At 37.7% G+C, this 22,097-nt stretch overlaps 1 protein-coding gene across 21 annotated transcripts in view; it reads left to right on the forward strand.

Annotated features, from left to right (window-relative positions):
- The window catches only part of Acsl4 (acyl-CoA synthetase long chain family member 4), a 322,427-nt gene that overhangs the window by 294,410 nt on the left and 5,920 nt on the right, over nt 1-22,097 (forward strand). For all 21 annotated transcript variants that reach the window (XM_051177972.1, XM_051177973.1, XM_051177970.1 and 18 more), the window contains 10 exons: nt 2,536-2,674; nt 4,198-4,348; nt 4,457-4,580; nt 6,163-6,234; nt 9,647-9,786; nt 10,780-10,952; nt 15,671-15,745; nt 17,085-17,276; nt 19,961-20,075; nt 21,263-21,420. In XM_051177972.1, coding sequence (XP_051033929.1) covers nt 2,536-2,674; nt 4,198-4,348; nt 4,457-4,580; nt 6,163-6,234; nt 9,647-9,786; nt 10,780-10,952; nt 15,671-15,745; nt 17,085-17,276; nt 19,961-20,075; nt 21,263-21,420 — 1,339 coding nt within the window. The remainder of the gene's footprint in view (nt 1-2,535; nt 2,675-4,197; nt 4,349-4,456; nt 4,581-6,162; nt 6,235-9,646; nt 9,787-10,779; nt 10,953-15,670; nt 15,746-17,084; nt 17,277-19,960; nt 20,076-21,262; nt 21,421-22,097) is intronic.

Consider the following 22,097-nt stretch of genomic DNA (forward strand, 5'->3'; position numbering starts at 1 on the left):
ATTAGCTGCAACCAAGTTGTTGCTAATGGTAGGCCCCCATTCTTTTATGGTATTCCTATGTATATATGTTTTCTTTAACCATTCATCAGTTGATAGATAGGCTATATCCATCCCTTTGTCATTGGCATACTGATTTCATTTATTCAGAATTTCTGATAGTAAGATTGTTTATTGTGGTCATATAGTAATGTATTTTTAAGTTTTAGAGGACCTTCTGTACTTTTTTTTAAATAATGATTATATTGATGTACATTTTCATCAACAGTGTGGTGCAAGGATTCCTCTTTCTCCACACACTAGGGCCCTTTGCCTTTTTGATTGATAATAGTCATTCTCTAGGGAGATGGTGGAATTTCATGTGTTTTTGACTTGCATTTCTCTGGTGACTGGTAATGCTGAGAAGTTTTTCATGTATCTGTTGGTTATTTGTATTTCTTCTTTTAAGAACCGTTTCTGTAGCTTGGGCTCTTTGACTTGTTGCTGAGTTTCTCAATTTATATACCATGTGTCACATGGAGGGTTTGCAGTATTTTATCCTGCCCTGTAGGTTCTCCTCATTCTTATGATTGTTTCCTTTACTATTTAGAATCATTTTAGTCTCTTTTTGTCTCTATTTTCTATGCATTTTGGGTTTATCCAAAAACAGCAACAATGCCCTGAAACATTTCCAGGCTGGGCCATCGCCCCATACCCTCTTTAACTTTTTTGTAGAACCAGTTCTTGGTTTCCTTCATCTTTTGTATTGAAGCCTGTCTTAGCTCCTTTCTTTGTTATTTCTTTCCTCTTCTGCTATAATTTTTAGTTTGATTTGAATTTCTAGGTTTTTGAGACTCTGTGGTTTATTGTAGTATTTCTGCTTTTTAAATGTAGAATTTGATTAACTATAAACCTCACTTTTGATATTACTTTTCTTATAGGATACAAGTTTTAATATTTTATACCTTCATGTTCATTTTCTTTGATCCATTGTTTGAGTCATTTAATTTTCATAATTATGTACTTTATGTAGAGTTACAAAATATTGCACTGTGTTCAGAACAGATACTTGACATACATTTAACAACTTTAAAAGTTTGTGGGAACTTGTTTTTTGTCCTATCCAATTATCACGGAGTATGTCCCATGACTTGATAAATGGGGGGCGTGGTGTAGGGACTGAGGGAGATGTGGGGAGAAGAACCACAAAACCACATTTTGTTCCAAGTGTCATAATGGTATGAAACACATAATATACTGATTTAAAATTTTTTTAAAAATTAAGAAGAAAAATGTTTATCAGGTAGCCGTTGGAAGTTTATAGGTACCTGTTAGGTTCATTTGTTCTGGTTTTTGGTGCTGATACTGACTTTCTGTATGGATGATGAGTCTATTGCTCAAAGTAGGGTTTTAGCCTATCACTATATTGAAATCAATTACTTTTCCTATGTATTTGGCTGCTCAGGTATTTGGTGCATATGTATTTAGAATTGTTTTCCTTTTGCACAATTAATCACTTAAGTTTTTTTTTTTTTTTTTTTTTTTTTTTTTTTATTCATGGGTAAGTATACATGCAGAAGTTAGAGAACAATTTGAAGGAGTTGGGTTCTTGTCACTCAGATCATCAGGCCTATGCTGGCCTTGATTAGTTTGTCATCATATAACGAATGGCCTTACTTGCTTCTTTTTACCGATTCTGATTATAATCTATTTTACCTAATATTTAGTATAGGCATGTCCTTAGAAATATGAGTTTCTTGTATATGTCATATAGTTAATTTTTTAGTTGGCTTTGCAAGATGAAACTAGCTCTGTAAACCAGGCTGGCCTTGAACTCACAAAAGTCTGCCTGTCTATCCCTCAATTGCTCAGATTAAAGGTGTGTACCACCACTGTCCAGCTAGGTAATCTTAATCCATTCAGTCATTCTGTCTTTTAACTTTAATCCATGTACATTCCAGTTAACTATAAGAAGGTAGGGCCTTACTACCACCATTCTGTGGCTTGTTTTCTTGTTTTGTTGAGGTCTTATCTCCCTCCCTTAGTCCTGTGTATGGTTAAGTGGTTTACTCTAATGACATATTTTGGATCCTTGCTTTTTATTTTTCTTTGCCTATCATTATTTTTTACTTTGTGGATTATCATGGGGGCTTCCAAAAGCACATATTGTGACAAGCTACATTAAAATGTTAAGAGACAGGCATATGATCAGAATAATGGGAAGCAAAAAGAGAAAATACACTAGTAAGGACCATACACATGCACTCCTTTCTTGCTCCATTTAAATTTTTACTGTGTAGTTTTACATATATTTTATATTGCCTGTCTCTTAGTATTTTAATGTAGTTGCTGTTATTTTTAAATGTTTTGGTCTTTTTACTAAAGATATGGGTAGCTTATTTAATATGATTACAACATTAGAGCACTGTGTATAATTACCACTCTGAAATTTACTTAGTAAACATTTTCCAGTCCTGTCAGTTAATAATTTAATTTGACAAATTAATAATTTTGATAGTGTGCCAAATTGAATAGCTGGCTTTTATTTCCTTTCAACAGGCGGCATTATTAGATATCAATTGTGTCAAACATATCATTTATGTGGATAATAAGACTATCAATAAAGCAGAGTACCCTGAAGGGTTTGAGATTCACAGCATGCAATCAGTAGAAGAGTTGGGATCCAAGCCAGAAAACTGTAAGTGAATCACTTAAAGTTAATTTCCTCGTATATTCATGTTTGTTAACTTAGTAGATTAATAAAAGAAGTGACATTAGTAAAAAATGCCGAAGCTGTTTAATCTTAAAAGTGATCAAGACTGTGTGTGGCTGAAATTTTCTTTTTCTTTCTCCTGAAGAATGCAATCTTGGCTGAAATTCTTGAAGACAACAAACAGATTTTGGGTTAGAGTTGAGGTAGTTTTTTTCTTCTTCAAAACTATGAATTGCCTGGGGGCAATTATTATATATTTAACTGTTCTGAACAGTAAGCATGCCTGTTATTCACTCTAGAAGAATGTACATTGAGATGGCAGTCCAGAGCAAATCAGTGGCTGTGCTGGCTCAATGCACAGAATTGGAAGAGATCCAGGGAGAATTGTCTGTTATCACCAGGTTGATACCGCTAGGTTGCTGGGTGTTTGACTGGGAAGCTGTGATCAGCAGGGTCTTCTATTGCCAGGGCTTCTGATTCACCAGAGCATGACACAAAAAAAAGGTTTGAAGACAATTTAACAAGTCTCCCAATTTTGGTTGAGAGCTGATATGAGTCACTGGCATCCATTTGTCTCAGGGATAGATAGGACTCATATTTTTGTTCTAATAGTTTACACGTGTAAAGAGTCATTATCATAATGTGTCATGATATTAGAAAATAGTATAGTAGAGTTATAATAGATATTGTAGTCTAGGTATGATGAAGATACATTTGCATACTTATTCAAAAATAGATGATCAGTGGTGGTGGCGCATGCCTTTAATCTCAGTACTCAGGTGGCAGAGGCAGGTGGATCTCTGAGTGACAGGATAGGCTCCAAAACCATGTCTCAAAAAAAAAAAAAAAAAAAAAAAACAAAGATGAGAAATGTATCGTGGGCTTGGGGTGAGGACAATATAATGTGCCAGCCCAGACAATTTGCTGCTGCTTTAGTTCATCCACAGATAACTTGATCCCACTAATGAACATGAGCATCCCGAAGGAGCATTTGATAGAGCCTTTTTAAGTATATAAATTTGATATTGCTCATTTCATTGGTATGCATTGCTCCCCACCCTTCAAGATGAGGCCTCTTTGTGTAGCCCTGGCTACTCACTCTGTAGACCAGGCTGGCCTCAAACTCAAGAGATCTGCCTGCCTCTCCCTCCACAAAGTGCTGGGATTAAAGGTATGCACCACCATGCTGGGCCCTGAGCCATTATTTAGAGTTTTGGAATCTGCATGGTGCTATTCTTTCAAAGCCTTCGAAACCCTTCCCAGTTCTATACATAACACTGTGAGGAGGCTTGATCAGTTGGGGCTTAGACTGACCATCCTGAAACAGTCCGAGTGGAGTTTGAAATCTTTATTTCAATCAACAGGAATTTGATAACCATTCTTGCTGTTTATTAATCCAGGCTAATTTTGAAATCTGTATCATGATGTAAAATGAAAATCCCTTCTTGTCAAGTAATTTACCCTTTGAACTAAAGGTAATGTGCTTTTTTTTTTTTTTATTTATTTAGTAAGCATTCCTCCAAATAGACCAACTCCTTCTGACATGGCCATTGTCATGTATACCAGCGGTTCTACTGGCCGACCCAAGGGAGTGATGATGCATCATAGCAATTTGATAGCTGGAATGACAGGCCAGTGTGAAAGAATACCTGGACTAGGGTAAGAGAGGATCACTCAACTTTCTTAGGAATACAGAGTTCATAATTACCTTGTGGATTTAAAATGCCCTTTCAAAATGGTTAATTTGTTTCTCTTGTTTTGTTTTAGACCAAAGGACACATATATTGGTTACTTACCTTTGGCACACGTGCTGGAACTGACAGCAGAGATATCTTGCTTTACCTATGGCTGTAGAATTGGATATTCTTCTCCACTTACATTATCTGACCAGGTGACAAACTTTCTCTTTGCTCATGATTTATTCAGGACCAAGGTCCCCGTGGCATCAAACATACACTTCCATGAATGATTGATTTAGGCCCATGTTTTAAAAATAACTTGAAATAATTACCTTCATCTTTCTGTATTAGATTTTACTATGGAAAATTTATCCTGGAAAGAATAGTCATGGACTGACTGGCATACTATACTGTTGAGGAACATTAACCTCCTCTTGGGAAGAGATGTAGGTTTTAGGCCTAGTTTTCTTCTGAACTTATTCTGGACTTGTGCTGCTAGCCCCATTTTTAAATAGAAATTGGTTAAAGTTAGATCAAATTTTTTGGTTTCTTGTTTTATTTAGCCACATTTCAGGTTCCTGATGCCTGTGTGACCAATTGCTATCATGTTAGACAACACAGATACTAATATTTGATCTTCGCAGAAAATTCTGTTAGATAGCATTGTAGCATCTCCAAGGCCAGCCCTCAGCTTTACACTGAATCAGGGTTCTCCTTTCTCTCTATTATTCATAGCAGAAAGCCCAACAATAGGCAATGCTAACTCATAGCTTAAGCACATTTGAAATTACTGAGAGAAAAATAGCTTTAAGAAGAGAACAACAATTGGCTTCTTCCTATGTGGTGCAACCAATGTGGCACTTCTTACTCTTACAGGTTTTCACTGCTTCTGGAGTGCTAGTTTTCTTTCCTGTATCTTTTCCTGTATCAGCCTGCTTGATGCATCATTTATCCAATTTGTAAACGACTACATCACATTATAGGAGATTCTTATTTTTATCTACCTTTTTTCCCTGTGAATGACTGTATTAATGTTCTACCTGTCATTAATCTGAGCTTTGAAATCCCAATTGTTATTTATGTATAAAAGAAATCGTACACATTGTAAATATGGGCATGTCACCACACTGGCATGGTCCTTACTATGTTACAACCAGAATATTATCAAATTATTCTTTCTGTGTGATGTTAATTGATGTCCATAGTGGTTAGTTTGAGATTCATCTTTGCCTGTTGAGTAATCAAAAAAAAGTAAAAAATGTCTTCAATGTGCTGGGTGTGGTGGTGCACACTTTTAATCCAACACTCTGGAAGCAGAGGCAGGCAGATATCTATGAGTTTGAGGCCAGCCTGCTCTATAGTGTTCCAGGACAGCCAAGGCTACACAGAAAAACTCAGTCTTGAAAAACCAAACAAATAAAAAAAAAAGGGGGGAGGGAAAGCTTTACATTCAATTCTGTTTTAGTGATAAGTCTGCTTAATGCGGCTTTGTAAAAAAATGTACATTTTCTTGAAAATGAAGTGTTATATTTGATGGTATATTATTAATACAAATAGTTCACCAGAATGTTCAAGTCTATTGTTATCCTGGATCAGTTTTTCTTCTGGAGAAGGCTGTGACGTGCTAGAAACCAAATCAACAGAATAAAAATAGAAAAAAAATCACATAGTCTGTAGATTTTGCAATAGATGCTGTGTGTAAATTCTGTCTTTGTTATTAATACTTGAATTGGACCTCCCACACTTTTGCTAACATCTCTTTCCCTGTTTATTTTTGGTTTTACATAAATGTAGTCCAGCAAAATCAAGAAGGGAAGCAAGGGTGATTGTACTGTGCTAAAACCCACTCTTATGGCTGCTGTTCCGGTGAGTACAGACTAGAAAAGGGCCACTTATGAAACTTCTTGTTTACATTTCTGATTTTTAAAAAGTAAGCCCTTTAGGTATATGTGTACATTAAAGGATAATTTTACTTCAAAATGTTGGCATAAATGATCCTTAAAATCATAGAAACATGGTTGAAATGTATACCTGTGAGTGTTTGCTGACGGCTTAGAAATTCAAACTGACATCCTTCAAAGTGCCTAAAGTTGAGCCATGGTCCTAATATATTAAGATAGAAATGTACTCTCCTGATCATTTTGTTTAATCTTATAATTAAAAACAACTAAGGCCGTCCTGTGTTATCCTAGAGAACTAAGACAACATCTCCAAGGTTTTGGGACAGGTTGGTGACAGAACTGAGTGTAAGGGACAACACTTCTCACATCACATCACATCACATCACACAATACAGTATCTGACCTATCATCTTGTTGAAGTACTTCCTAAAGAAATCTACCTATTTCCAAAAGCTTCCTAAGGAACGATGTTCTACTTCATCCTTAACCAAAATACTGCTTTTAAAAAAGAAAGAGATGTGGGGGGTGGAGAAATGATGGTTCAGTGGTTAAGAGCACTGGCTGTTCTTCCAGAGGACCTGGGTTCAGTTTCTGTCACCCACATAACTGTCTGTACTCTGGTTCCAGGGGATCTGACATCTTCACATGAGTGCACACAAAATAAAGTTAAATAAATTACTTATAAGAACCAGATGTTACATCTAAAGCGGTGTAATGATTAGTTGAAAGATCTAATGCAGTGTTTTAGATGTGTATAATTCTATTATGTTTGAGCATACTTATTTTCACTTGGTGAACCATAGGGAGTGTTTTATCACTACTGCTTGTATTAGAATCAAACTTTCAGACATATCCTAGTGTCTTCACGAGTTATTTTTGTACATGGAAAGTCTTAAGATTTAGTTGTCCTTAAAAATGGTTTTATAAAAATTATCAGAGCTACAGTAGTTAAGAAAAGATTTTTGTCCTGTTATTTACAGGTGCTGTTTGTAGCATTTGCCAAATTTTCAAACTGAAGGGAGAGGCTTTTGGCTTGATAAATGAGGAAATGATTCCAATTACCCAGTAATGTATTCACAATTTGAATCCCTTAGTGAATCAAACCATTGATTATGTCAGAGCCCTCAGGATGACATGACCTCTGGAAATGTCAGGCACATCTAGACTAATCTGGACACATCTAGGCTTCTTTTAATCCCTGTGATTGTTATTTGGAGTAGGACAACTGAAGACCCTCTTAAAAGATTTATTTTTCCTGTTCGTGTTCATCAGCTGTCCAGGACTGATTGGACAGTCTCTGTTTCATCAGTTACACCAGGTCTTTTCCATGGCTGCTGTCCTTGTTCATAGTGAAGCTTCCTTATCAAAGCTAAGGATAGTAAATAGTCTGTGTTTCATCAGACCTGGTTGCCTTCCTTATCCTGTTCTATGGTAAACTTTTTAAAAGAATCTCTTTATTCAGATTTTCCCTTAGATTGTTCTGAGTTTATTGCATTCTTAGATGAAAGCACAACGTAAGTTTAGCATTGTATATATATATTTTTTCTTTCTGAGACAGGGGTTCTCTGTATGCTTTTTGGAACCTGTCCTGGAACTTGCTCTGAAGACCAGGCTGGCCTATAACTCACAGAGATCCGCCTGCCTCTGAGTACTGGGATTAAAGGTGTGTGCCACCAATGCCCAGCTGCATTGTATGGAGTTACAAAAGGAATACAGAATACGATACTACTTCTGTGTACAAATAACTAGATGAAACATGGCTATGTTGCCAGCATGAGATAAAAAGTGGTTTGATGAGCTAATTATAAATTCTTGTAACTGACCTCTTCCCATGTATTTTCTTTTGTGTCTATATTTTCAGATCCCCAGAGCTTATAAAGAGGGTGGTTCTAGTATGTTAAAAGTCCCCCGAGAGAAACACAGACCTACAGAAATACTTCAGTGATATAGTAGCGAGTGATTCCTTTTGTTGAAATTGAGAAAACAACTTTATATATGTTGGAAGCTTTTTAAAGAAGTGATTCTCATGACCTCCATTTGTATATGGCTCTGCTTTAATAATGAAAGAAGCAGTCATAAATTTATTCGTTATAGCACACCTTACTCTGTACTGGTGATCGATGCCTTCAGTATTTAGAACCAGATATTTATGAACAGTTGTGCTTTATTGTAATAATTTATGCTAAGCATTTTCTAAATTCTCACTTAGTGATTGAGGTATTTGTTTTTGCCTTATACATATTAGCCTGAGTCTGTTAGATCCCAAATCTTATGCTACCTCTAAGTAGTCAAGTAACTGTCAGCAAGAAGCTCATATTTTTAATCTTTGTTTCAAGGAAAATAGCATGGAAATACCAAGTTATAAAGATAGAAGATTTTTAGTAAACATTTAAGACCCCTCCATGTTGTAAGAGAGTAACCTGTTCTTAAACTAAAGAGAGAAGTTGAAGAGTTGATTCAACACAGTTAGGTATTTTGCTGCTGTATGTGAATATAGGAATTTATTTGATTTTTTTTTTTTAAATTTAGAGCTAAATGAATTCTTTTTATGCTGAGATGTTTACATGAACGAGTCTTGTGTGGTTGACTTACCCAGAGTCACACCATTAAAGAAAACTGAATCTCCCTCTTCCAGCAGCTATTAAATGCCAATACTTTCTACACTGTAGTAGGATTTTGTGACCTACTTCTATGATACAGGATTTTGTTTGACTTGATCTTTTGTAGATCTATGGCATGTTACAGTCACTGTGAGGTGTTAAATGAAACTGCCCTGTTGTGTCTGGAAACACTGATTTCTTGAAATTACTGGTCACTTCTGGCTTTTATGTTTTTTTCTACCTTCTCTTTTGCTAGGATCCTTGATTGTGCTCTCTCTCTCTCTCTCTCTCTCTCTCTCTCTCTCTCTCTCTCTCTCTCTCGTGTGTGTGTGTGTGTGTGTGTGTGTGTGTGTGTGTGTGTGTGTGTGTGTGTGTGTGTGTAGGGGGGGGGTTGTCATATCTCATTTAGAGAGCCAAGCATGCCACAGTGTTTTTTTGTTTGTTTTATTTGTTGTTGACCAGTTGTTGAACTGTTAATCAGTTTAGGTTTTTTTTTGGTTCTTTTTCATTTTTTGGATTTTATATCAGCTTAGTATATTGAATGAAATTTTTACTATGTTTTAGATTGGGGTGCAGGATGTGAATATGTATTATCTTTGGTTTCCTAGAAGTAGGGAACAAGTCAGTAAAATTAGTTGTTTAATGAAAAAACAATAAATATGTTCATTATCCTAGATAGAGCTCTACCTACAGGTATCAATGTATCATCAAATCAAGACTGTTTTTAGTGATGTTGTAATTATTTTTGGATTATTGAGTGTTTTGTTTATCTTGTAGGAAATCATGGATAGAATTTATAAGAATGTTATGAGCAAGGTTCAAGAGATGAATTATATTCAGAAAACTCTATTCAAAATAGGGTATGATTACAAATTAGAGCAAATCAAAAAAGGATATGATGCACCTCTTTGTAATCTGTAAGTACATTTCAGAAGCCTTGTATTTCGAATATGTATCATGTTGTATTTGTTACTGTGTGGTATGCTATCCAAATTTTGATAGTTTCCAATATAGCTTCAAAGTTCTTGACCTAAGTGCACCCTTCCTGCCTGAGCTTCCAAAATCTGCCACCATGACCATGTGTCAATATGCCTATGCATTTTTATGTTTTGAAATCTGAAAGATTCATTTAGTTTGAATATTACCATCAAGATCAAAACCTCAATTCTATATTCTAAGTCCTACTGTTTATACAAGAACAAAACAATTATAGACTCTGAGTTTGATAATTTAACTGATTTTAATACTGAAGTAAGTAATAATAAATGGGCTTCTTGAAGAAAGCCAGAATACAGTTTTGAATAAAAACATTGAAGTTTGCTGGGCAGTGGTGGTACACGCCGTTAATCCCAGCACTCGGGAGGCAGAGGCAGGCAGAGATCTGTGAGTTCCAGGCCAGCCTCCAAAGCCACAGAGAAACCCTGTCTCAAAACACCAACCAACCAACCAAACAAACACATATCCTACTGTATCTTTAAAAGAATAATATCACTGTATGTACTCACACCCAAAAGTAATTTTCTCTTTTACTGTGTTCATAAAATTATAGTAAGTTGATGAATATAGCAGTTAAACGATGGGATGCTTCATTAGAAGGCTCATAAGATAGTTGACTGATTGTTCCATAGAAAGCTAATACTTTTTCCCTTGACACCATTTTCTTTTGTTTAACATGTGTCAGAGCATGATCCTAATAGTGTGCACATTTGGATTTGAGGGATGGGATGCTTTTCTGGCACACTTTGAAGTTGTTATTTGCTGTTGTTTTGTCAACTTCCCATTACCATCATGATTTGGAAATGTCTATGTTCAGCCAGTTTTGAGAACTTTATCACAGTTTATAAGTTAGCTGGGGACCAAGAGCAATGTGTGACAGCATTGACTGTTAACTTCTTTTCCTTCTTATCAAGGTTGCTCTTTAAAAAGGTGAAGGCTCTGCTGGGAGGGAATGTCCGGATGATGCTGTCTGGCGGAGCCCCTCTGTCTCCGCAGACACACCGGTTCATGAATGTCTGCTTCTGCTGCCCAATTGGTCAGGGTTATGGCCTCACAGAATCGTGCGGTGCTGGTACAGTTACTGAAGGTGAGCATTGTTTATGTGTTAGCATCACTGACAAAACCATGGTTATTGTAGAATCCCTTTATGAATTTTTTTTTGGGTGTTTTTTTTTTTTTTGAGACAGTCTCTGTGGAGCCCTGACTATCCTGAAACTTGTTCTGTAGACCAGGCTGGCCTCAAACTCACAGAGATCTGCCAGCCTCCACCTCCCCGAGTGCAGGCATTAAAGGCCTGTGCCACCACTGCCCAGCTGAAAATTCCTTGTTATAGTTTTGAGATTATAACGTAGGTACACCATTTCCCCTATCTCTCTGCATCCTCCAACCCTTCTCACCTACACTCCTCCTTGCTTTCTTTCACATTCATGTAGTAATAGACCTACATAGTCCCAAATAGAGCCTGCTATCCTACTGTATCTTACTGCTGTGCATATTTCCAGGTGGTGAGTTTCACCTGGGAACACTACCTCTCCTGGCCCCAGCATTGTATGTGGTTCTCTTAGATGTACAGTCAAGGCCTCCTGGTCTTTTTCCCTGTCTTATTTGGCATGCCTGTTGCCAGCTCATGTTTAGGCAGTCATGCTGGTGAGGTTTTATGGATGTAGCTTCTGCCATTACTAGGAGAAATCATCTCACAGCAAATTCCTGATCCTCTGCCTCCTTTTCCCACACTGTTCCTTTAACATTAGGTACGGGAGTTGTGGGTGTATTTAGATTAGGCTGGCTTAGTAAATTAATGATTTTGGATTGTCCTCCAAGATTCAAGACTTCACTAGCCCTGGGTAGTTGACTAGGTTTCCAGAACCAGCCATGAATTCCCTCTTGTTGAACAAGTCTTATATCCAATTAGAGCTGTTGCTTACCTGCAAGCTATGGATGTTAGCGCTGCACCCTAGAGTTAACTTGCCATGCCGGTCACTGTTGTGGTTCATAGGCATCATAGCTGGATAGGACTGTTGCTTGCCTCCCTCCTTGGGAAGCTAGCATAGCAGCTTCTGGTACTATGAAAGCTAGTCCTCAGGGAGGGGCCATTCAGGTTAATTCCAGCTCAGAGGACTCTGTCTGAAATGCAGTATCTTCAGCAATAAGAACTTATTTTATAATTTCTATAAAGTAATACAGGGTTTGTTATAAACCCACCTAGCATTAGTTTTATAAATAAAAAGTATCATTTATGTACTTTTTATTTTTAAGCCTCATAGTTCTGTCATATTGATTTAATTTTCTTTCTTGAAGCACTTTTTTCAAATAATATTTTTTATTCTCTCAGTTTCCTACAGTAATGCAACAGGTTTTAGTCATATCCATATACCACTACATCCCTCCAACTTCCCCCAGGGTTCTTTACTCTGTTTCCTATTTTTTATTATTGATAACTGTAAATCCACTGGAATGTAGGCAACCTATTGATGTTCATGTTCCCAAAGTATAATGAATTTCCCTATCTCAACATCTGTTAGTCATCAATAGCTTCAAGGATGGGGTCTTGGAGACCCTTTGGAGTTTTGTGCAGGCTTATATAGGAAGCATTGCTGCTGTGAGTTGATATGTACAACAGTTATGCCACATTCAGAAGTTATTGTTTCTCTCTCTCTCTACTTCCTCTTCTGTGATGTTCCCTATGCATTGGAAGGAAGAAAGTTGTTTATAGCTCAATGGTTCTCAACCTTCCTAATGCTACCATCCATTAATACAGTTCCTCATGATGTGGTGGTCTCCAACTATAAAATTATTTTTGTTACTCTTTCATAACTATAATTTTGCTTCTGTTATGAATCATAATATAAATATTTTTTGGAGATAATTTTGTTGAAAGGGTTGTGACGCAGAGGTTGAGAATCACTGTTACAGATGATTCCTCCGTGACTGAGCTCTCACAGCTACTTATACTAGGTACTTAAAGCAATTATGAGTCTCTGAATTAACCATTACCTACTTCACAAAGAAGATTCTCTAAACAAAGTTGAGCAACACAAATCTCTGTGTGTGTGTGTGTGTGTGTGTGTGTGTGTGTGCGCGCGCGTGCGCACGCATGCGCGCACAAATAGAAAATTTCATGATAGCATGTTCTCAATAATCAATTTGCACAGTTGTGGTCTTGGAATGAAGTGTCCCTCTTACATCCCTCTCTCTTTTTTTTGGGGGGGGGTGGCTTGTCTCTGTTCTTCAGTTCTCAAAGGCAGAGTTTCTCAGCCTTGAACCTATTCACGTTTTTGGAATACATAATTCTTTTTTTTTTTTGCATTCTCTCTTGAGCACTGGAGGGTGTTGACAGTCACATTACTAGTAGAAACTTGCTCATCTGTGGTGTCAAAATGAAACATATCTCTAAATATTGCCACATATCTCCTTAGTACACAAAAAGCATGCCAGGTTGAGAAACACTGGGGATGTGGGAATCTTTTTTTTTTTTGTGGTTTGAACCTGAACCTGTGTGAGTTTTTTGTACATGCTGTTCCAATCTGAGTTCAGCTCAATTGATACCAGCTAGTAAAAGGAAATTTTTTTCCTCAATAGATTTTTACATTCAAGGATAGGCCCTACTATGCCCAGGAGTAGTTGGCCAATACAAAATGAACTCTTAGTTGTATGTGTGTGTATGTACAATTTTTCGTGGGACGGTGGTCTTAGTGGATTTTGTTTTATTTTGATTTTCCTTTTTTGTTGTTGGTTTATCAAGTTGAGTGGATAGTGAGGTGGGGAGGGGAAAAAGAGTATCTGAAATATAAATATATATATATATATATTTCATGAAAAAAAATTAAGTAAAAAATGACCTGTATTTTAATCATGTGTGTGTATACATACACGAACATGTTAGTACAAGCATCCACAGGACCCAGAAGAGTGTGTTGGATCCCCTGTGGCTTGATTTACAGGGGACTGTACGGAAGCCACCTGAGATTGGTGCTGGGAGCCAAAATCTATCTAGTCCTGCAAGAACAGCAAGGGCTCTTAACGCCTGAGCCGTTTGTACAGCCTGGGAACTTATTTTTGAATGAGGTTGCTATCGCTTCACACTGGTTATGTCTAAAATTCATATATCCTTTTTCAAACTCAACACAGTGCTAAATTGTTTGCTTGTGTCAGTGTTATTTCATCTTGAAATCATTCCAGGAATTAGTCACCTTGGAAGTCCTCAAACTTCACTAACTTTAGTCATCTTCCTATCCGTTCACTAGGTTGTTCTTTGCCATCCTACCCTTTATTTCTTCAATTGGCTCTGAAATGACTGCCCTTTAGTCTGCTCTGCTTTTATTAGGCACATCTAGCCCACCTACTATACGACAATGAGTTGAATCCAAATACACATCTACGTAATTTTTTGAGATGAATTTTTTGTCCCATATGTGCCTATTTTTTTAAATTTGTTGAAAGAAATAAAATTATATTTAAAAATAGAGTAATCTCACAGGAACAAAAAGAACAAGTTAGTATTTTTCCTGAGAGGCAGATGATTCACACTATGAAATCTTACCTAACCTGTCAAACATACAGGTATCATTCTTATTTCTAAGGCATCAGAAGCACTCTAGGCGCTACATGGATTGTTCAGGCATGAAGCTTCAGCCCTCGGGAGGCAGGTGCTAGAAACATCAAAAGCTGCTGCATTTCTTTAAGATGATTTTGATCTAATACTATCGCACCTATCTAGCATTATTTTACTCACTGTCCGTCCATCCGTCTGTCTATTTCGCTTACTTTCCCTCTTAGTTTTTTTTTTTTTGAGACAGGATTTCTCTCTCTAACATCCTGCCTGTCTTGGATCTTGCTTTTGTAGAGCACTGGTCTTGAACTCCTTGAGATCCACCTGCCTCTGCCTTCCAGGTGCTGGGGTTAAAGGTGTGTGCCACCACTGCCCAACCTTCTCTCTTTCCTCTTTAGGCAAGCCAGTCATCTTTCTCTTGACATAGATTTTGATTGTTAACCTCACTATAATTTCTTTTTTCTTCCTCTGGAATGCCCTTTTGGTTGACTAGTCATAGTCAATCATTATTGTCCAACTTTTATAAGGTCTTTTCTGGCTATTTTATTCTACATTGGTCTTTCTGGTGCCCAGAGTCTTATAGTGCTTGTTACAGAAGTCCCCAGATGAAAGTACAGGCAGTGAGTAGAGCAATGGAAGTACTCCAAGTACAGATTAGTGTGTGTGATCCTAAAGCTGGGGAACATCCCGGTTGATTTAAAGCTTTTGAGACTATATCTGAGGTGAATGACACATCCATGGGGGTGAATTGAGCATCCCTTTGTATGTTAGCTCACAAGACTTGACATGGTACTGGGTTCGTAAGCCATCTGTGAGAATGTGATTATTGCTAAGAGTAGTCACAGTTGTCAAGGAAGGGCTAATGGGATCATAACGACGAGGCTTGAGAGCAAATCAAATTTTATTTGTAACGAGTAGCAGTAAACACATTTAATCTTCACAGTATGTGCTTATATGAAGTCAGTGTATTTATAGGTAAAGAAATGAAGACTAAAGACATTTTATCTGAAGTGTGTAATAAGTGGATTCTCATCACATTCCGTCTTAGCAAAATCCTACGTAGATAATGGTGGACCTAGTCCTTCACTTGGAGCAGATTTTTTTAAAATGTAGTTATCAAAAATACAACCCTGATAAACAAGGATGCACCCCTGATGGCCTCTTCTGTCATCTTTTTAGTTATTGGTGTTACTGGTGGCTTGGTGTGTGCACTTTGGAACTATTATATACTAATGGTTTTGTTGCCTTTCTCCCAGTTACTGACTATACTACTGGAAGAGTTGGAGCTCCTCTTATTTGCTGTGAAATTAAGCTGAAAGACTGGCAGGAAGGTAAGAGTTTCACACAAGCTCCAGTGTCTCCAGATGCACCTGGAGCCTTGGGACTTTGTTTTCATTGACATGAGAGGCTGTTGGTCTAACAAGTGATCCTTTGTTGCTGTAGGGCCCTAACAAGTGAGCCTTTGTTTTTGCCTGTTCCCTATGACTTTTCTGTGCTCCATGGAGAAAATGTCTAGATTGTAGTCACTGTGGTTTTTAATTAGGAAATACTTGATAGCAAGGTGGAGAAGAGAGTCTAATTGGAGCTTCTCATGGGTTTGGAGAAGATGAGGCACCTTTTGAATGTCAACTCTGCTAGTGATGATATCGGGGATGAGAGAGAAAGCCCGGATTTTCAAGTGGCAGAGAGACTGAATACATACATACATACATACATACATACATACATACATACATACATACATACATCCATCCATCTTGGCCCTAATGGATTTCCATAGTTAAGACTCATCTATGTAGCTATGTGTACAGTAAATGTTTATACAAATAACTATAGAGTCAAGGCTTTTAGAGGACACACACTCACACACTATTGATAATTCTTTTTACAGTGAGCTGGAGTAAACCCAGTTTTCCTATGATGGACATGATAAAGGATACTGTACAGTAGATTATTAAATAGACAAATAATTAAGCAGCCATGCCATGCTAGAAAGAATTGGTAATAACTACAGATGATAATTGGCTGGCCACTGTTTAAATCTATAAAATTTCCCTTCATTTTCCATGGCCCCCACTCCTCTCTTGCTTAGTGCAGTTGTTTTCCTTAAGTACTTTCTGTCTGTTATCTTTGACTGAAACTTCTCTGAGCATAAAATCTGAGAAGTATTGATAGCAACACATTGGTGATTAACTTACAGCAGCTTTAAGTATTGCTCTTCTTTGGGATGGTTTCAGCTTACGAGTCCTCTTAATTATGTCATTTGGGTGTCATCCAAGGTTTGGGTAAGAGGTTTTCGGTAGTGGGTTATCGTAGAGTTTTCTCTGGTGCCCCTCAAATCATTTGGTCATGTAACTGACTAAATATAAACCAAGATTCTCCCATAATTAATGAAAGGTTGTTGAGGTAGGTAAACTTGTTGCCAAGCCTGATGGCTTGAGTTTGATCCTCAGGACCCACTATTGGAAGGAAAGAAGTGACTGTTGCAAGTTTTTCTCTGACTTATGTGCAATGTGGCACATGGGTGTATATGTGAGAACACACACACACACACACACACACACACACACACGCACACACACAAACGAAATTGTAATAGAAGATGAATTTTGTTTTAGGATAATAAGTGCTTTTTTAAAATATTAAATAATATTAAAATGTTATTTCTAGGTGGTTATACAGTTCATGATAAGCCAAACCCCAGAGGTGAAATCGTGATTGGTGGGCAGAATATCTCTATGGGATATTTTAAGAATGAAGAGAAAACAGCAGAAGATTATTCTGTGGACGAAAATGGACAGAGGTGGTTTTGCACTGGTGATATTGGAGAATTCCATCCTGATGGCTGCTTACAGATTATAGGTCAGTGAATTCTTTTCTATAGTTGCTTTCATATAGGTCAGGTCATCAGCAGGGATGATGAATTGATTGGTTACAACTTTCTGCAAGTTACTTGCACCTGAGCTCCTTCTGTGAAACAGAGGTACCCCCCAACCTCACAGGGCAGTTGCTTGCATTAGGTGAGTTCATAAATGTGAAATGTTCAAAGAAGTACCTACATCTTCTTAAGTAGTAGCAGTGTTTGAGGTGGGGAAAATTGCCAGGAAAATGAATAAGTGGTTCAGTAATTGGAAGACAAAAATAATTTAGAGAGGATCTGAAGATCTGTTTTGCTTAACCATGTAGGACTCTGTAACTACTTACTGGGACATACACTATTTTAGGCCTAGCCTCCCCCTTGTTTCTTAATGATCACCATGCATCCACGATTTCCTTTTTCTATTGGCTCTAACTGTCCATGAGCGTTTTGAAAATGATCATTTCAGTCTTCAGAACCAGTCTACTCTTTTGAAAATGTATGTTGCTTTGGCATTTTCTTTACTGGGCTTACAGAAGTAGACATTTACATTCAAATCACAACTCCAAAAGTGACTCCAAAGGAAATAGTGTGTTCACTTTAAACAGGAAAAGGCTTAAACACTGTGTAGCTGGAAGTGCCACTCTGCAGGGTCTGTTCTGTCATATATTCATTCAGTCTTAGTTCTAGTGACTCATTAACTCTGCTGCTGAACTTCACAGTATCTGAGAAGAATGCAATTAGAGATACTCTGGGACGTTTTGTCTTCTTCACCTCTAACACTGAATGATTAAAAAAACTGCTAAACTTTTTGCTTGATATCACATTCATAGTTGTTATCCCTATCTATTGGGAAGCAAACCTAGGGTCTTATGTATGCTAGGGGAGTACTATATTATGGATCTACAGCCTCAGCTCTCCTTTATTCCCTGCCAATACCAACTGGCTTTGAAACATGGTTGGTTGCATTAGGTTGTGCAACCTGGCCTTGAACTCACAGCCTCCTGCTTCAGACTCCTAAGAGTAGGACTTGTTCCCGTGTGTCACCATGGTTGGCCTCTCTTCAGTTTGTGTATGGTGTTTGTACTTGTTCATATGTATATGGGCACATCTGATCTGTGGGAAAACCAAAAGGCCAGAAGTTGAGGTGTTGGATGCCTTTTTGGATCACCTTCTGGCTTCTTTTGAGACAGTGTCTCACTGATCCTGGAACTCATTATTTGTCTGGGCTTTCTGGCCAACCAGTTTCAGGAATCTACCTGTCTATGCCTTTCCCACAGGAGTAGGCTTATACATACATGTGGGTGTTGGAGATCTGAACTTAGGCCATTATGCTTTCATGGCAGGCACTTTATAGACTAACCATGTCTGTAAACCCTCCCCCCCCCCCCCCGGCAATTGTGGTCTAAATAGGTGAATATCATTAACATAGATATGCACATATACCATGCATGCACACAAGATTTTCACACTGTTGGTGCAAGTTTAAAATGGAAAAGGAAGCTATTAGATGTAGTAGACTGTCAGAAAGGGTCTTTTGTGGAAAATTACCTAGCATAGTCTTTTTTTAGAAACCCAATTTGCTTTATACATGAATACAGTGCATTTTGATCCCAACCCTCCTCCCTCATCATCCTACTTCTCTGTCTCTACTATTGCTGTTGGTAGGCAACACATCATTCACACAAAGGATTTTAAGCAGACTGACAATGATTCAAGTTGAGCCATCCCGTGACAGTACTTTCTTATAGCACTGTCAAATTACAAAGGAAATGTCAAATAGGGAAAGTGGGAATTAGCATTTGTTGAATGTTTTATGTGCAAGATACTGTGACACGCTTCTGTGAAGTAGGCACCATTATTACTCATCTAAACGAGGTGGAGAGAGGTTAACTGAAATGCCAAGCATCGCAGAGCCTGTACCAGATGAAGCTCCCATTCTAATCTAATGCTCCAAGCTCTGTTCCTTCCCTTAACATCACTCTGATCAGGAGTATGACATCATTTTATTTTTCTTTTTCATGCAATGTATTTTGATCATCATGTTTTTACCTCCTCCGAGTTCTCCCAGATCTTACCCACCTCCCTACCCACCCTACTTTGTGATCTCATAAGACTTTTTTTGTGTTGGCTAACTACTTCTAGGAATGGGTTTATATACCCAGTGACACCCCATTGGAGACAGCTGATTTGAGACAGACTTTTGCTAGAAACCTCAGACTGAACTTGAATCCAGTATGGAAACCACACTGGCCTGGAACTTACACACCTGCTGGATCTTTAAGTGTAACAACACTTAAGACACCATTTTTTTAAGTGACATTCATGGGAAAATTTTATTTATTTATATATACATACACATACATACATATTTATATCAGGATTTTAGAATATCTTTGTAAAACCAGAAGTGTGTATGCCATATTGAAACAAACCGTGGATCTGTATTTCCTTCCTTCCTTCCTTCCTTCCTTCCTTCCTTCCTTCCTTCCTTCCTTCCTTCCTTCCTTCCACCAAAAATACATCTGGCCACAGTTTTCCCTCCCTCCCTTCTTCCCAGCTGCTTCCCCCTCCCCTCTCCCCCAGATCCACTTCCCCTCCATCTTCTTTCAGAAACGAGCAGGCCTCCAAGAGACAACAGCCAATGCCTGATTGAACTTAAGGATCCATATTTTTTTCTTGACTACAGATCGTAAGAAAGATCTTGTGAAGTTACAAGCAGGAGAATATGTATCTCTTGGAAAAGTAGAAGCAGCACTGAAGAATTGTCCACTGATTGACAACATCTGTGCTTTTGCCAAAAGGTACCTCTTTTTTGTCTGTTTTTAGAGACAGAGCTTTGTGTAGCCTTGGCTCTTCTAGTACTAGCTGTGTAGGCCACGCTAGCTTCTGCCTTTCAAGTGCTGGGATGAAAAGTGTGAGCCACCACTGCCAGGCTGGTAACTTATTTTTTTTAAAAGTAATAAGTGTGTGTGTGTATGTATGTATGTGTGTATGTATATATATATATATATTGTATTTGTTTGTTGGTGGGGGGAGCTCAGGTGCATCGTGTGTGAGTTTTCTCCTATCACCATGTGCGTCCGGGAGATCAAACTTAGGTATCAGGCTTGATCACTGTTTTGTCAAAGAGTAGTTGTGTGTTTTTTTTTTCATATGCTTACAGTAAAAGGAACATTATAAAATAAATTTGATTGTGTATAAGCATGTAGGTACCATCAAACTCCTTTTATTAGAGCTTTGATTTGGGTTGGGAAAATAAACATGAAAGTTCTTGTAGGTGGAGCTTCTTTCTGCGTGGTCCCACAGCCGCTTTGCCCCAAATAAACACATAGAGACTTACATATTTATAAACTGTTTGGCCCATGGCTGAGGCCTCTTACTGCCTAGCTCTCTCTTAATTATTAACCCATCACTATTAATCTATGTGTTTCTACATGGCCTTATCTTACCAGAGAATGCTCCAGCATGTTACTCCTTCAGCTGCTATATGGCGTCTTTCTTGTAGCCTCTCTCTGCCTCCTCTCCCCAAAATTCTCCTTGTCTGGTAGCCCCACCTATCCTTCCTGCCTGGCTACTGGCCAATCAGTGTTTCATTCACCAACCAATAAGAGAAACATATACACAGAAGAACATCCCCCATCATTCTTGAACTTATTTAGCAGCATGAAGATCATTTCAGTAACATTTATTGTAGTTTTTTTATTAGACATCTACATGTCATGCTACATGTCTAACTTACGCCACAAGTTCTTTCATGTAGGATTCGTAACAACTGAGGCTTAGCATGAATACTTTCCCCCAAATTTTATATAGGTAATACGTAACAATCCCATGTTTTCTAAGTTAAAAGCCTGTGAGATTGAGCCATTTTCTTTTTTTATTAATATCATATAATATGTATATTCATAATGACCTGTACTGTAGTGTTACATCGAATAACTTGTAATTTTGCTCATTTTGATTTCCATTTTAATGTCTAATTTTTCAGTGACCAGTCCTATGTGATCAGTTTTGTGGTTCCTAATCAGAAAAAGTTAACCCTTTTGGCACAGCAAAAAGGGGTAGAAGGATCTTGGGTTGATATTTGCAATAACCCTGCCATGGAAGCTGAAATACTGAAAGAAATCCGAGAAGCGGCAAATGCCAGTAAGTGAAACATTGCCAAGCCCTTGAATTTCATAAAAGTCATCTAGCAAATATTTTGTACATTACTACTCTAACAAATTCATATATGTATACAATGTATCTTGGTCAAAACCACTCCTAACTACTCCCATCTAACTCCCATTAGGCCTCCTTAAAATATTTTTCAACTCTCTAAGACCACAGTTCAAGTATTATGCGTATATAAAATCAACTTACTAATTAAAGAATATGTAATTTTTGTTCTTTGAGAATTGGATATTAATATCCTTAATATCCTAGGGTGAATCTGACTTTACATACACTAGTATTTTATGAATTTATGAATTTGGGTGCATCTGTTTCTCATGCATGCCTGTTTAGAAAAGTCCTCTTGCTGGGGTATTTGGTTCCTCGGTATGGCATGACCTTCTTTGTCTTTTCTCACTAGTTTGGGCTTGAAGCCTTTCCTTTTCAAAGAGAATAGTAATTGTTTATTCTGGAGTAAAATGTGAGTGGTCATGGTCCTGGATTATAGATTTAGTTACCTCAGATATGTTCAAATGAAGTAACACTACTATGAAGTTCTGTTGTGACAGAGCCAAGAAAAGCAAAAATCCAATACTTTTCATGTAGATTAGTGAGTATATCAGGCAGTCAGGTTCACAGCAAAGTAGGCAAATCTCTGCTATAGGCCTGAT

The sequence above is a fragment of the Phodopus roborovskii genome, unplaced genomic scaffold (assembly GCF_943737965.1).
Source record: "Phodopus roborovskii unplaced genomic scaffold, PHOROB, whole genome shotgun sequence".
Taxonomy (NCBI): domain Eukaryota; kingdom Metazoa; phylum Chordata; class Mammalia; order Rodentia; family Cricetidae; genus Phodopus; species Phodopus roborovskii.